Genomic DNA, 16943 nt, shown 5'->3' on the forward strand with positions numbered 1-16943 from the left:
ACAGTAGGTGGATTTCCATGGTGCATCAACAGGTTAAGGTCCCTCCCAGCCTGGGCCTTCCCAGACCAGCACATTCCATGGTGACTTGCTCTCCAGCCTAGCTGAAGGTAGCTCCCCTGCAAACCTCATTTCTCTTCTAAAGAAAGCTTTGAAGAGTACTTTCTCCTGATGGCACTCTGCTGCTAGCAGTTCTACCCACCTCCCACCCTCCAGCCCAGATCCCACACATCCCCTGCCCCAGGCTGTGTGTGCTGCAGCCTGCACACATGTGCAGAGGCTGGGCTGTGGGTACCAAAGGGTGACACACACAGGAGCACTCCCTTGTACTTTGTTTTAACCAGTTACAGACCTTTCAGCACCTGAATACTCCTCTGCTGAGTAGTTCCTTCACCCCAAGCAATCAGTACAGCAGCAGCCAACCCAGAAGTCTCCACAGTGGGGGGCAACTCAGGCACCCTGGTTTGCAGCTGGAACCTTTGCTCAGCCCTAGACTGAGAGAAAGGCTTTGAGAAGGTGAGCTGGCTCCTGCAGCCAGCACCATGCCCTCGTCTCAGCCAGTTACTGTACAAAATGGACAATACACAGACACTATTTACAGCCTTTTTCACATGATGGAGCAGCTCTTGGCTCGGTCTTTCCTGATCTCTGTGTCACTCAGCAAGTCTGTCCTGCCAGGCATCTGTGACACCCGCTTCAGTCCCCGCTTGGAGTTGCTGCGCTTCAGGTTCTTGTGCGCCCTGCTGACAGAGGCAAGCGTGGTCACATGAAACACATCCCGCACGCTGTTCTCAGAGACCTTGGAGGAGCACTCTGCATAGGCCACTGCACCAATCTGCCGTGCCAGAGCACTGCCCTGCAGTCCAGAGAGAGTGGGAGAAGAGGGAAGAAGGTTAAGGCACCAGAGCTTCCTGCATAGAGCATCCTTTCACACCACCACAAGCCCTGCCTGTGCTGGCAGCGTGGCACAGCTGTTACTGAAGTGCAAGTGCCTGTGAGAGCACCAGATATGAGGTGGTCTCCCAAGCAGACACTGCTCCAGGCACTAGACCCTGAATCACTAGAGTGGTGCTACCCTTGCACTGGAGGGCCTGGACAGCCCCTCTCATCAGGTCAGTCATCTAGGACCTGCTCTGCACAACATGGAGCCGGGCAGAGAGCAAAGTGTGCAGGCACAGCCACCCCTGTGCTGCACCACAAAGACTGAGCCTCCAAGCCAGTCTGGAGGCACTGCTAGGTCCAATGGTGGCCTACAGCTGTGGCTTGCCCCTTTCAGCAGTGTTGCCCAACACTGAACCCAAGCAGGAGACTCACTTGGAGCAGGAAGAGCTGCATTGAACCAAGAGATGTAGAAGCACAACACTCCCCTTTAGCCAGTCCAACTTGTCAAATCAGGCATCTCCACCACCCTTGAGGAAAGATTTCTCATCTACTAACCATCAGAGCATCAGGAATAAATCAAGGTCTGCCAGAGCTGAGGAAAAAGAGTGCTGTAAGCATGAGCAGCTCAGAATCCATGAGCTAGGACAAACCAGCTTCAGACCAAGACCTGGGCACAATGGTTCATTTGCTGCTGAGCTTTCTTGTACTAGTAGGTCCTGCAAAAGTCCCCACCTCACCACCTCACCTCCCCGAGCCCTACAGGGACAGCTGCCCAACAGACCTGCTCATGTGTGACAGGGATGAGGCGCTGCTTGGAGAGCTCCCGCAGCGTGTTCAGGTCTGTCCGCATGTCCAGCTTGCAGCCCACTAGCACAATCTTGGCATTGGGGCAGAATTCCTGTGTTTCCCCTTGCCACTGCAGAGGAGACAAGAAGCAGAGGGTGCTCATGGTTTGCTGGTGCACAAAACACTTCATGAGGCCCAGCAGCACCTCCACATGAAGTTACTTTTGGCAGCAGGCAGCCTGTGGAAAGGTCAAGGCTGGAACAACAAAAGCCATCACAGGGTCTCAAATCATTGTTTCCAGCCTTTTTCCAAGCATGTCAGGAACCCTGCCCAAGAGGATGATGATGATACAGTACTTTTGGGTTCATAATTTACCTAAAGGATGAAAACCCTCCAAGCAGTTGAGCTACAGGGTCTGTTCTCAGCAGGCACAGGTCAGGCTCCCTGCTCTGTAGAGAGAGCTGCAACCCTCCTTGCACATGGCTGACACCTTAGGGTGTCTCAGATTTCTATGCAAGCAAGACTTGTCAGAATGAAATTGGCACCCCACCGAAACCTGCTCTGTATGAAGCCAAGAGCTGCTTGTTTGCATTCTCTCGGATGGCTCCTTCCCTTCAACTGTGCAGGCTGTACAGGCAGCCCAGCATCAGAAGGGCAGCACTAATAAAGACTTCCTCTGCTGCATTAGCATTTGTGCCTGAGGCTTGAATGGGAACTGTTGTTTTCCTTATTTGCCTGATATCAAAAGTTAAAACCTATTTCTGCTTCATGGTGTCTTAGGAATTTTCCTCACCTCCACAGGCTGCAAACCTGCACCAAAGGAAATAAGGCATCTACTCAGAGACACTTAAGAAATCCCCTGTGATCTGAGGTTTATTTTAAGTCACCATATCAAAAAGACGTTGCCTGACAGTACTCAAAGCATTTGTGAGGCTGCACAGGGCAGGCTGTGCACTGAGCAGTGCAGCCTCACACAAAGAGTGCAGAGACATAAATAAATCCCAACCCTAGCTAATTATTGATGGGTTTGCATCTCATTAAGGTGTAAGTTATTTGCTTGCATTATCATTCTTCTGACTCCCAATCTGACCAGTGAATTCTTTCAGTCCACACAAAATGCCTTCCTCCACCCAGCACTCTTGGACCCAGGACCTGCTTTGGAAAGGAACACTGCACCATTGACAGAATCATCTGAAGGGCCTTTGTCCCTTCACCAATACACTTCTGAGACACAGACCTACTTATCAGCCCTCCCAGCAGCTGAGTGAGAGGCACTCGCTTCACCACAACATTTGGCAAAATGTGGAGAGGACAAGAGGGCAGACAGCACAATGCAACTTGTTCAGACTGTGGCCAGTCCAACCCCAGCAGCCTGGGGAACAGCCACAGGAATCACTGCAGAGATTTTCATACCACGGTGTCTCAGAGAGCTTCACAAAGGAGATGCCAGGCAAGCCTTGCCTCCAGGACATGATGCAGCCTCCAGTGAGCCCTCTGCAGCTCTGTGGCACCATGGAGAGAGCTCACCAAAGCCACAGCTTCAGGAAGGAAGAAGTGTATGGCCAGGATCAAGGAGTGTGAGTGGCCAGGAGGCCATTTACCCTCTGTCCTGAGCAGCAACGTGAGATGTGGCACATCATGCCATCTTGGAGGAAAGCCTCATATGGGAACCTTTCCCTGGATACCACCTACTATCCTGGAGAGTGGCAGGCGGGGACCTGCTGGGAGGCCAGCCAGCAGTGTTCCACAGAGGGTCCCCAGCCTTGTGGGGTTCTCCAGGGCCTGCCAGATGGACAAATCTGCTTTGCTGAAAGGCACTGATCTGCAGGGAGAAAACTCTAGACTGCCAACGCAGTGCCTGACCAGGCAGCTTGGCCAGGGCAAGCAGTGCTCAGGGCTCTGCATGCTATCCTGTCCAGTGGCACTGTGCCATCTCATTTTACTCATTTATGGGCTTGAAATTCCATGCCAGAGCTCATTATTCCTGTTGTCAAGCTATAGGGAACTGACTGCTGGGGTTTTACTGTGCAGATGCTGAACTGAAGGGACAGCCAAAAAAGCATGCTCTCTACTTGCATGGAAACAGGCACCAAGGGCCACTTCTCAACTGCTGCAAGTAATCCACAAGGTGATTATGCCAACAAGAGATGCACAACACTTTCGAGGAGCATCCCCACATTTGTGTGTGTGTGCATACACAGAGGCACCCACACACATGCTGCAAGCTGCCATGAGCTACACCATTCACTTGGCTCCTCTCAGACAGAAATATCTTTCTTTCTGCACAGACCATGTAGGGATCAGCAGCAGCCACCATCATCTTCATCCAAGCACATGACCCCCAGCCACAGACTGACCACAGAGCCAGAGCTTTTAGCCCTGCTGACAGCCTCAGGGAGCTCCATGTGCTGCTGCAGAGGACCTGTCTCACCAGTCCCAAAGCATGGCAGGTCCTCACCTTCTTGAGCACACTGTCCAGGGTCTCCGGGCGGCTGATGTCAAAGCAGATGAGCACAGCGTCTGAGTCTGGGTACGCCAAGGGACGGACGTTATCATAATATGCTGAGCCTGCAAAGAGGAGCAGAAGGAGAGTGCTGAGCAGAGAGTCCCATCCCGGTGACTGCTGGCACAGGCTAGCACCCCCAGCTTGCTCTGCCAGGCAAAGAGATCTCAAATACCAGTAAGAACTGGAGACACTCCCATATGGTGCAGCCAGCTCTGCTGGAGGTAAGGATGCTGACCCAAGCCCAGACACCCTTAGGTTCAGCAGTTTGGTTGGAGGAGGATTCACTCCCTTTGCTTAGCAGTGTAAGTCAGAGGTTTTGTCCTTGTGTTCTTACATCTTAGAACTTTTGCATCCCCCGCCCACCACAGTAAGTATGTGGCAAGCAAGAGGTGGTGGAGCTGTGCTGACTGCAGAAAAGCAAGGTGGAAGGGCTGCGATGCGGCAGAGCAGGACCTGCCTCCACCACTGGCGTGAGGATCCTGCTGCTTGTCATGCAGCTGCTGTGCCACCAGCGGTGGAAAGGTGTGGCTGAGAAGAGACAGGGAATGCTGCCACTATTTCCCACCCTCTCTTGCTATCTTTATACAGGAAAGCTTCTTCACCTAACTGTGAGAATCTAAGATGGGGAGTGGGGAGGGTGGGAAATTACAAAAACCCTTTTTGCTGTGGGTTTATGCTGGGAAAAGTCCAAATCCGTCTTCGTACAGAGAAGATGTGACAGGATTTGGTGAGCACCCCGAGGGAGAGTTCTGCATGCTGCAGGATTTCTCAGTGAGCAGGCAGAGAGCCCAGCCTGAATCCTACACAGCTCCTGATACACACGAGCACACACACTCCCCTTCGCTGTATGTTTCAGGCATTAAAGTCCTACGATGTTTTCATCTGAGCTGCATTCCACGTGCGGTTGTAGGAGCCTCAGTAAACAGCAATGCAGCAATCTGTTCATTGCTACTTAAAAACACCGGTTGGGTTTATATTGGGCTTTACAATAGCTTAAAACTTCCGGGAGGGATAGAAGCAGATGTTTGTTTATGAAAAGGGGAGCAGAGACACCAGAGTCCTTGTTGATTCTGCCTTCTTGGAGAGAACGATCACGCACCCCGAAGCCCAGGAAACCAGACGCGCTTCCTGCCACGGCCCCTCGGGATGCTCGAACCCGGCGCTTTCCCACCCTGGGAGGAGGGTGGAGCATCCAGCCTGAGTGTCAGGTGGCTCCTTGATGAAGTTCAGCACCTGATGAATTATGGATGATGGTCACTTATGTTTCCGGGAGGATTGGAATCTGCCTGGAGTAAGTGAAAGAAGAGGCTGATTCTCTGCCCCTGCCTCTTGTCTGCACCGGGGCTCACAACTGATGGGCAGCACAGAGCGAGGCACAGCACAGCAGGAGCTCTGCAAACAGCCCGGACTCCTCTGCAAGTCTTGGCCAGGAAAGCAGCCCTGGCCTTGACTGCTACTTCCTCTGCCCAGAGCTCTCACGGGGCAGGTTGAGGGCACAAATGTGTTGTCTTCCCAAACCCTGCCCAGCACCAGAGCCTGGCTACCCACTCTCCCCTTGACACCAGCTCACAACAGGATACCAACGGCAGCCCCTCTGCCCCGGGGACCTCCACAGCACAGATCCCCATCAGCACAGCCTCCACCACTGTCATGGAGCCTTGGACAGATTTGATATGCATTTGGAGTCGCAGGATAGTCAACAACAGGTATCTCCAGCTCTCACAGCCATCCAGGCTGCTGCCAGCCACAGCAGCAACGGCACCTGCCACCCCTTCTACACCAGCCAGAAGCTGCAGCCTGGGTCTCTCTCACAGCAAAGTCACTGGGAAGAGAAGCAGCTGGAAGCCAACACAGAAGAAACAGACCTTGATGGCTGCAGAGCCCAGCCCTCTTCCTAGAGAGAAATTCTGGCTCCTTTCCACGCAGGGAACATGTCTCTGCAGCGCCTTGGCCAGCTATGGGGACAGGGGATGCAGATTGGTGCACAGGGAGGAACAGCGAGACAGGGTGACCCCGCATCCCAGGCATGAGCTTGCTGACCTTACTTCAGGCTCAAGCTGCTTCAGTTCATGACTGACAGAGCTGGCACTAGTGAGCCACTGCTTCCTATGCCTTGCAGCACAGCAAGGTGACCCAGTTCCTGCTTCCAAAGGTAGCACCAAGCTTGGCACTGAGCCCCCCACTTTGGACTCAGCTTTCAGTCCTGTGCCTGCTGTCGGTTTACAGACAAGAGAGGCAATCCAGCACAGATCTGCATGCTTGGATTTGCTGGGTGCTTTACCCAAGCCATGCCCTCTAGTCCGGGCACAGAAGAGTGCCTGCTTCCAGACAGGGCCCCCCCAGTACATGCTGGAGGAAAGTGTTCCCACACACATCCTCTCCCTGCAGCTCCTCAGCTTTACATAAACACTGCAGATACATCTGCTCCCTCCCAGCCCAGGAATGCTCCTTTTGTAGAGGTGGCCTTGGCTCCATTCAGCACAGGCATTGCCACAGCAAACTGTATCATAGCAACCTGCTGCTGCCCTCAGCAGCCAGCCAGCTAGCTCCTGGAGAGCCTGCAGCAGAGCATGGCCCCTCAGTATCCCACAAACCCAGCCCCAACCCCACCCTGGTGCCAGGAATTGTGCACCACCACCTGGGACCACAGCAGGAAAGACCCCCGTGCTGAGCTGAGGGAAGGCATGTGGCAGGTCAGAAAACAAAACAAAACATTTTCTTAATGAGATCAAAATTGCCTTTGGATTCATCAACTTTCTGTTCCAACTCCAAGCCCCTGCCCCCTTCACTGGCAGCTGAACGCTGGCAGCTGGTAACAGCCAGCACTCATGGCCTCAGATGCTGAGCCTCTGCCCACCCCAGGGGACTGATGGTCGGTGCTGGCCAGCAGAGCAGGAAGGCTGCTGTGCTCCAAGTTTAGGTAACCTCCAGCTTTCTTTCTCTACTGAATCAGGAAATTGTCTGGGGGATTATTCTTCTAGTTCCATTTAGCATGGCCAAAAAAACCCCAACCAACCAAGCAAAACAATCCTAAAACACAAGAGCCCTGAGCTCCCTCAGCGCCAGGTCTTCAGTTTTATTGGTTCTGAGCACTCAACACCTTTCAGATATTCCAGCAAAGACACCCCAGAGACCCACAGTCTGGCACTTCTGAACACATGCACCCTAGGCTTGTGTGCTTGCAGATCCAGCCTGCCTTCACTGCATGAGTCATTCTCCCTCTTGGCACCCAGGTTTGCAAGAAACAGGGCCTATGTACATCTGTTTGTGATTAAAAAGAGAAAACTGGAGCAAGCCAAAATACAGCTTACAAATAAAATCCACGTGGTGCTTGTCTGAAATTCAGGGACAGATGCAGCCATGAGTAGCTCCTCTGTCCTATCAGCTGGCAGTCCCTCAAAAAGCCTGGCACTGACTCAAAGATGCCACTCTCAGGCAGGGCACTGAAATGCGTTGTTTTGTCTATACCATTGCAGTGTTAATCTTCATTTGCTCCTCACTGGCTGTTCTAAGAGATGAGCCTCCTCAGATGGGCACCTTCCATCCAACAATAGCACATTAAACCATGAAACATTAAGCCATGGTTTAGATAGGCATGAGGTGTAGGGTGACAGGTTGGACTCGATGATCCTTGAGGTCTCTTCCAACCTTCTTGATTCTTGATTCTTGAAAGCAAATATGCTTGCAGTGCCGTGGTCTGCTCTGCAAGGGGCTCCTGCAACCACAGCCAGGTCTTGCTTGGAACAGAGATGAGCCATGCCAAGACCTAAATTCTTCTGCATCGCACTTGTCTCAGAGGGCTCACTGTAAACTCTCCCCATGGAGCCAGCAAGGCTGCAGAGCATGCTGCTTTCTGCAGGGACAGCCCAAGAACATCCTTCACACAATGCAGCAGGACTTCATCCCAGCTTTCTGGAGTGCTGCATCCACAAGCTTGAAGAGCTTCAGGTTACCTTCCCACATAGCTATGCCAGAGGAGCAGAGGGCAGTGTTTGAAGAGCAATGGCTTGGTGTGCCTGGCATATGACAGACCAGATCATACAAATGTCCTCCTCAGTCCCTGGATCCTAAGTGCTGATGGGATTTATTAACAGAAGACCAGGAAATCAGCCATTGCATCCTCCCAGACTGCAGTAGCTGCACGTCAGGGAGACAACGATCTGAACCAGTCAGTCAGTTCAGAGACTGACTTCATCCTCCCAGTGTGAAATCAGACCCTCTCTCCTGACAGAAAATCAGAGGATTTGTTTGAAGATTGACAAACTACAGCAATTCCTGAGCACCCTGCAGGTCCCTGATCAGCTGGGGCTCAGAGGCAGGTTAAGGATCCCTGACCCTGGCTGGCTGATTATTGTCTGGAAGGGGAGGATAATGCAGATCCCATTGATACAAAAAAGTATATTTCTGAGGCTAATACAGAGCTCATTAGAGTCTAGCCCAGAAGACCGACAAGTGGCAGAGACAAGATTAAAAACCACTGGTGACAGATTCAGAGACACAGGCAATGATGGTTCTGGCAGGCTGAAGCCCAGACCCAGCAACTCTGGGGTCACAATTACAAAAAGCAGCAACAATTAGTGACATTAGAGATTAAAATGAGTGGCACTAAGAGCAAAGCAGGCCTGGTGAAGTGAGAGTCAGACAGAGCTGCCATTGTGCCAAATTCCACTCTGCAGTGAAGACCTGGCCATCAGCGTGTGAAGTGCCAGGCTGATAAACACCAACACCCCTGCCAGCACCAAGATGCCTTGTGCTCCTTGTGGTTCACTGGCTCTGCCCCCAGCAACCACACAGCCAGGAAAAGCCAACTGTGGTTTCTCTCTGAGGCATCCCCATCACAGCCCCAGGGGCAGAGGTTTTACCAGTGCATCCCCCTGCATCTCCTCACAGAAACCCCTCTGCCACAAAAGGAGATGCCACCATCCTTCCAGGAAAGGCCTCAGAACAGATCTCCCCACATGAAGGTGACCATGTGTTCATCAGAAGTTAGATAATGATATGATAGAAGTTAGATGATTAGACATGATGGGGAAGGCCCCTGTTCTCTGATTCTGATAGGCAGCAAGGTCAGGACCAGAGAATTGTCTTGAAATGACACAAAGCTCTTGTCTGACAGAGAAAAAGTGGGCAAAAAAAGGAGATGAGGCATCCCACCAAAGCTGGAAAGAGACAAAAAGCAGAGGGAACTGCTGGCTAGTACTACAACTACCCTTTACTCAGTGTTCCTTCCAAGAGACACCAGTCAAGGCACTGCCATCAGCCCCAGGACATTTATAATCTTCTGTCATGGCTGGACCATGATGTTTATTGTAATTGTGCAACATCACTGCAACTCCCTGCAGTGTAAGAAAGGAGGAACCTGTTCCATGCCACCAGATAGCTGTCTGGAAAAGCACTTGGCAGAAAAAGCTAATCAGACTGAAGAGTCACTCTCTGCTCCCAATGCTTATGGTTTACATACCAAAAAAAAAAAAAGTAACTTACCAAACAGTCCAGCTGGCAGACCTTCAGCAGGGCCATGATCAGGATGAAGGGAATGGTATTCAACAGGCTGAGGTGGCATTTCTGGGCCTCTTTCCAGATCTTATTACTGGAAACCTGCCACTCAGGAGGAGGCTGTTCTGCTGGATTTACCAGCAGAGGAATCCCCAGCTCAGGAAGGTCCAGGATACTTCTCCCTTATCCACATCCTGTGCCCCATCTCACACATGCCACTCACAGAGGTTCAGAGGAGCTTGCTCAGATGCCAACCTTGCTCTGGCAATTGGGAGACAGCTCTGGAAGCTCCTTGTAGAAGTCCCTGCTGACATCTCTGGGGGAGCATCACAGAGCATCTGGGGGGGAGTTGGAGCTGCAGAGGCAGCCCAAGCACCTTGTTCAGGCTTCTCACAGGCATGCTGGAAGTCAGGCATGTAGCATCTGACAAGGGAGATAATGGGAGACAGAAGTCCATTCCTGGCACTCTTTGCTATGTCACAAGGGCAGCTGACACTGACACAACCTGCCCATACAACAAGAACTAGGAGTGGCAGCAGTTTCCCACAGCACAGCCAGGGAGCACTCTGGCTCTGGGGAGCACATCCAAGGGTTGAAGGAGCAGAATCAGCTTTGTGCACCACTGCACATCTCAGGTTTGCTCTGCATAAGCAGCAGAACCCTCCCTGATTGCTTGGCTACCAGATAAGGATCCTGCCTGCAAGGAAGGCTGGGGCTGTGCACTTGGGAAGTTTAATCAAGTGGAGATTTTATCTTCAGAATCTAGGGCAGAAGGAAAGCTGCGACCATGTCCTCACCATGTGCACAGAGCCCAAGATAGACACCGAGCAGCTCCTTCAGAGCTCTCCCTCCCACAAAGCCTACTCCTGTCTCCCATCTGATATCCTGAAGCACATTAGCAGTGTTTGGTGGGGCAAGAGGGGCATCGTTGGCACCACACAGGGTAAAGGGCCATTAGAAAGGAAAGCTGTCGCAGGCAGAGGACAGGGTGTGACTGCTCTGCTCCAGGGAGTTTCTGCAGGTCTGTTTATGTGACCACCTGGATAAGGAGTCTGCAGTGCTGGGAGGTGCCATGGGTGCCACAGAACAGCCAAACTGACAACAAATGGAGAGAGCAGAGCAGTGCCTACAGGAGAGAGTGGATTACCTCCCTGACGTGCGCAAGGGCTCTGCACGAGAGCCAGGAACAAACCCACCCCACAGGAAGTCCGCCCTCCCTTGCTACAAGGTTGCAGCAGCCGGCAGTGTTGGCTGGTTGTCTCCAACGGCACCGTTCCTACTTAGTACCCCTCATGACTCCCAGGACACCCCAGAGACCACAGAGGCTGAGCCCCCAGGCCCACAGGGGAAAAAGGACAGATGCAGTCCCAGGGCTGCGGCAAGGTGCAGGAGAAGCAACCTCCATCCCTGAGCCACACAGCATAGCAGCACCCCCACACCATGCCCAGCCCACTCAGAATATCCTCACAGGGCCTGTCATGTCATGTCTTGTCCTCTCAGGTCCATCCACTCTAGCATAAGCATTTCTGCTGATGTTTTTGCTGCAGCTCTTCCAACTTTCGCCCAACTGGTTACTGACCTGCCTGAGAATGTGACCCAGTTGCACATATTTTTAGGCTTAACTACATATTTGTGCAGAGGCAGAACACAAGCATGATGGTTTCAGGCTCCCAGCCTCAATATGAAGCATGAGAGGAGCTATTTTGGTATTGAAATGGCAGCTCCAAATATTTCTTTGCCTCAGAGTGCAAGTGGCATTGAACTTTTCCCAAAATATAACTTGCTCTTGCACTTTGGAAGAGGCAGCCATGGCAATCCTGGAGCTGCACACTGGGAATCCAGGCACGGACAGCCTCAGCATCCATGGAGACGCCAATGCTAAACTTGGCCCCTTTCAGCTCTAATCTCATCAACATTCTTCAGCAATTCCCCAAAAGAAGGACCTGTTACCACAGCCTGGAGGTTCCCACACAGCCATACCAAGGCAGAGTGTTTGCTGAGTGCAGGCAAATCAGGAGGCGGAGGAGGGCTCGCAGCTCACAATGTTATCTTGTCTTGAAAGCACATCTGCTGCAGTGACAGAAGCCTCAGTGAAGGACTGGCAGCCGTGCAACTCCCCTGTTACAAGCTGCAGCATGGCAGAGCAAAGTGGCACTGCTGAACCTGTGGGTCCTGATCTTTGCAGTCACAGTTTGTGGCAGACACTGTGGCTCTCAGCAGCAGTGCATCCTGCTGGTCTGCACTGTACAGAAAAGTCTAGCAGCTTTCCAAGACAGCAACGATCATGTGCAAGGCAGAGTGCCCAGCCTGAGCCTATCCCTGAGCCACTGGCACAGATGGCCTTCCCATGAACAGGCAACTCTACTCTGCACCAAGATCTGCATGAGCAGAAGATGCACCCATCAGATACACAGCCTCAGGTCACACCAATCCTCTGCCTGCCTGCACTTAGAGGCCACACACACAGAAGGCAGGCAGAGCCCCCTGCCATGACATGGGTGTGAGCCAAAACCAAAGAACTGAGCCCGGGCTGCCGTGCCCAGAGCAGCTTCCTCCCTGCTGTTATTAGAACAAAAATCCAACCTAGGTAGAGGGCAAAGCCTCAGACCCGCCTGCACTTACACCATAGCACCCTGACCTTGCCAAGGCCTCAGGAAGCAGCATTGCTGAACTCATCTCTGTCCTGCTCAGCATGGGGAAGGGGCTCAGCAGGGCAGCAGCGCTGGGCCAACCTGGAGGTGTGGGCAGTGGGTTCGCTGGCGATGCCAGAGTCACCATGGGAACGCAGCAGGAGCCGATCCCGGGAGGGTCCGACAGCACTGAGGGCTCTCGCTGCCAGAGATCTGCTGAGCACCGCAGCAGCTCTGCTCCAGCCTTGAGACCTCCCAGAGAGGGGCAGACCCACAGACACTCCCTGATCCCAAAGGGAATACACAGCTACGGCACGGCTGAGGGAACGCTCCCCGCTTGGTGCACACCTCATGGTAATTTCTCTCCCTTTCACACCTCTGGAGCATGGAAGTGAAACTCGCCTACTCTCTGCAAAGAGGTGCTAGTGAGCACAAAACCATTCGCCCTTCCTCCACCCTGACGCGTCTGGGATACCAGCGCTTCGGGCTTGGGAGGCACCCAGCCCTTCGGGAACAGCACTCCCAAGCCATCAGGCATCCTGTCAAACAGGAGTTTCCCCCCACCACAAGATACCTGCGCCATGCAGAGGATCTATTTCTATGCCAAGCACATTCAGCTAACATGCAAGAGAAGAAGAATTTGCTGGAATGGGAGCACAAAGAACAGCCAAGCACTGTGCCCTTATGAGCAGAGGTGCCAGGGCACGCCAGATCCCTGGAACCAGAGCCCTGTCCACCCAGTATGACCGGCAGGCTCCACACCCCTTCCCACACACACAAAAGTTTCAAACTGCTTTCCAATGGGGGCTGCAGAAACAGCAAGTAGCTGAGGCTGTCGGGGGGGGGGGGGGCAGGAGGGATGTGGCATCTCTGCTGTGCTGTAAGATGGCACCTGAAACAATTTTACTCTCACAGTGTGCCCGGAGGTGGGGCCAACTTAAACAGAAACAAACACAAAATGCAAACAGCATCTGCAGATGATGGACAAGGAGTCACACTCAAACTTGGCTCCCTTTTCTCCCTGAGATACAAGAGACTTCAGATGGTGCAGACTCCTCACATTTGTCCTGTCTGAGCGGCACAGGTTTCATCCTTGTGAATTATTCTCAGTGCTGGAAATTCACAAGAGTCACACTCCAGCCTCAGAAAAACTAATCAATGGACAAAGGGTTAAAAGACATTTAAAGGACATCAAAGGTCCCAATGCAATTTGGGAGCCATTCAATTCTCCATCACTTCTGTCCAGCCTATGGCAATATTTCTCTAACCAGACTTATTGCCTGCCAGCTGCCGTCAGAGCCTTCATTTGCCACTTAGCAGGAGGGGCAAATTCAGTCTGAAAGGCTGCATTTTCCAAGGCACTTTCAAGGCAGGTGTAACAAGCCTCAGGCAGCAGACAACATCCTAGCTGGCACAGAGATTACCAACGGGACTTCTGAGCAGCCAGGTAGGCTGTGGCAATAGAGGGAGTGTGATGCCCAGTTCACCCTGTGCAGCTCCTGTAATCTCCAAACACTTTAACAATTAACTTGGGGGGGGTGGGGGGGGTGAGGTGATATTAAAAATGGTCAGCCCTGCCCTGGTTTCTCTTCTGATTTCTGGAGGAGACATTCAGATCCAATTACTTAAAAGATGGCAAGAGTTTAAAATACAAAGAGTGATCTTGATGGGAGGGAAGAACAGCTTGCCAGCACCTCCCTTTCTGCTCTCACTGGGACAGAATTTTGGAACAATAAACCCCTAACATGAAGCTCCCTGAAAGAGACAAGAGGTAGGAGACTGGGGAGAGTGCCCCCCAGTGCCTGTCATTCTGCATGAGGAGGGCAGTTGGCCACTCTCAGTCCCTTCAGCTCTGCTAGTTCCACTTGCTACTGTGCAAAACGTTTTTTTACCAAAGGTTCTATTTACAAGTGTTTCTGAAGCACAGTGGAAATTCAACAGCAATTTGCAGTCTACAGCTGAAAATATCAGTCTGACTACCAGGGGAAATTGCTTTGCATTGCTTGGCAGGACTCTTAATTGAAGAACTAGCTCCTGTGTGTATCAGATCGAAGCTGAAGCAAAAGAGAGTTTATCTGGAAAACTAGCTAACTCACAACAAAGCACTTAAAAGGTCTTATATTTTTCATATGGAGAAGGGATAAAAAAAACAATCAAAGTCCATTCTCTCTTGCCTAAAGAGAGAACCATTAGACAAACATAACTTTCGCTGAAAAGACATACACACAGCTTTAAAGACTTCTTATCCTGTCCTTTTAACATTTTTAAGATCAAAGCCAAACATTCTGGAGAATTCCCAAAAAACAGACAAACATGCTTTAGCACCCTCGAACATGAAGTTTTTCATGTTAAATACAGGTATCCAGAGCAAAGCCATTCAGTGCCTAACAAGGATATCCCACCCATCCCCTCTTCACGACCTGCAGAAATCCATGGCATGGAAAGCACAGCCCCAGCCATGGGGGGTGACAGAGCTGTGGGTGTACACAAGCAGGCCCTAGGAACATGTGGCACTGGCCAGAGCACCTCGATCTGCCCTGTCAGAACAGCTCCATGGAACTCTCTGCAGAGAGGGCCCCCCAGGTCAACCAGGATGGCTTCAATGCTACCACATCTTGATGCAGGGACTTCATGCAGACAAGTCAGTCCAGCACCATTCACCATGAAGCAACCTGCATGTTGCAGCCACCATTCTGTGCTTCAAGCACAACTTCCAGTCAAACACTGAGAGCAAATGCTTCAGCAATGGCCCCAGCATGAACAGCTGCCCAAAGAGCCAGCATTGTGTTGGCAAAGTCAAAGACCCCTTTGGGGATCTCAGGGACAAAAACACAGCAAAAGCAGTCTTCTGGGTCAGGAAGCTCCAGAACAGACTTATGTGACACATTTTTATATACATATCAGAGCTGGTCTGAGACTCAGTAAAGTCACCACTGTAGGTAGAGCTGTGCTGATCTCACAGCTGTAATTTCATGGATGCAAAATTACAGCAAGGTCCTAGGTGACGTCTTAATTTACCATTGCTCTTGGACACTGAGAGAACTTAATCTGTCCTAAAGACTCCAGAAATTATGGGGAAAGAGCAGCAGCAAGCCTATGATGTACACACCCCAACAGCAGAGCATGCAGCTGCATCATGCAGCTGTCCACAGAGGTTGTCAGAGGTAAATTAAAAGCTACATAGGAACTTTGCTGGATGCAAGCATTTATTATCTCTGCATCAGGCACTTCACTTCCAACTCATGCTTTCACAAGAACAAGATCAGGAAGTTTGGGAAGGGTCTCGGTGGGCTGCCTATAGCTTCATGCAGAATCACAGAGGCAAAACTAAACTAAGCCAGAAAAGCTCGAGGAAGCCCTGAGGCTCTCGCAGAGCGAAGAAAGGACAACAATCGCGCGCGCATTCCTCTCCGAGGTGAGGTCTCCCTTCTCCAGCTCCACCTCGCCTCTCCCAGCTCCTCCTGGCCTCGTCTCGCACCCAGCGCCGGTTTTGCCGTTTTGGGTGGCATAGGCAGTGTGTGCGGGCAGGGACGAGGCTGCAGCTAAACGAAGCGCAGAGCCGGCCCAGCGCGGGCTGTGGTTTTTCCCAAGCCCGGCATATCGGAAGCTGCCGGAGCTGCTCCAGCCCCAGCTCCAATCCGGTCTGGGGGCTCCGGGAGGGGCAGACCCTCGGCTGAAGGGACGAGCCTGGCCTCGCCGCGCCCCACACCCCCGCAGACCCCAGCTCACCTGAGGTGTCCCACATGTTGAGTTCGGTTCGCTGCTTGTCGATCTCGAAGCTGGCCGTGTAATTCTCGAAGACGGTGGGCACGTAGCTCTGGAAGGACGGAGGGAGAGCAGAGATGAGATGAGATGAGATGAGATGAGATGAGATGAGATGAGATGAGATGAGATGAGATGAGATGAGCCGAGCCCAGCCCCGCCCCGCCGAGCCGAGCCGAGCCCCCCGCCCCGCCCGCCGCACCTCGGGGTAGCAATCCTTGGCGAAGACGTGCAGCAGCGCGGTCTTGCCGCACTGCGTGTCCCCCACCACCACGATCTTGCAGCGAGCTAGGTGCCCCTCCATGGTGCGGAGCCGCGTCGCCCGCACCGCCGCTTTACCGGGACGGCCCCAGCCTGGCCGCGCCCCCGGCCCCAACGGCACCAACCAGACGCGGAGAGGGGCCGGCACTGGGCAGGGCCATCGTTGCCCCTCGCGGTCCCGGGACCGCCCCCGTCGGCCCCTGGGGCATTATCCCGCCGGTAGCCGAGACTTGTCGTGAACAGCATAGCGTGGGGACCGAAGTGGGGCCTCTGCCAGGACCAGGGGCGGCCCCGCTGGCGGCTGTCTCCCCCGCTCAACCGCGGTCCCCCCGCCTGGCTCCCTATGGCCCCTTGCCCGGAACCTTCCACCGCACCACAGCGAGAGGACTCGGCCTGGAGCGCACCCCGCTGGCGCCCACCGACCCCGGTCCTCCAGCCCCGTGCTGCCGGAGGGGTGTGGGTGAAGCATCGACCACGAGAGAGACATCAACCGGCATCGGCGGTCGCTCCCCGGACGGGGGATGGCCCCTTCCCACCGAAGTCTGCCCCCCCCTAGCAATGCTACGGGAGCGGGATGTGTTCTCCCGGGGAGCCGGGCAGGACCGGGAAGACGCAGCACTCCA

General features: G+C 53.0%; 1 protein-coding gene across 1 annotated transcript; it reads right to left on the bottom strand.

Annotated features, from left to right (window-relative positions):
* Window positions 1–604: 604 nt before the first annotated feature.
* RND2 (Rho family GTPase 2) lies at window positions 605–16363 on the bottom strand. Its single transcript, XM_054396839.1, has 5 exons — window positions 16262–16363; window positions 16027–16114; window positions 4124–4233; window positions 1661–1795; window positions 605–853 (listed from the first exon to the last, which is right to left on the bottom strand). The coding sequence occupies exons 1-5, from the start codon at window positions 16361–16363 to the stop codon at window positions 605–607; spliced, it is 684 nt and encodes a 227-aa protein (XP_054252814.1).
* Window positions 16364–16943: the final 580 nt, after the last annotated feature.

This window comes from Indicator indicator, chromosome 39 (genome assembly GCF_027791375.1).
Source record: "Indicator indicator isolate 239-I01 chromosome 39, UM_Iind_1.1, whole genome shotgun sequence".
In the NCBI taxonomy this organism is placed as follows: Eukaryota; Metazoa; Chordata; class Aves; order Piciformes; family Indicatoridae; genus Indicator; species Indicator indicator.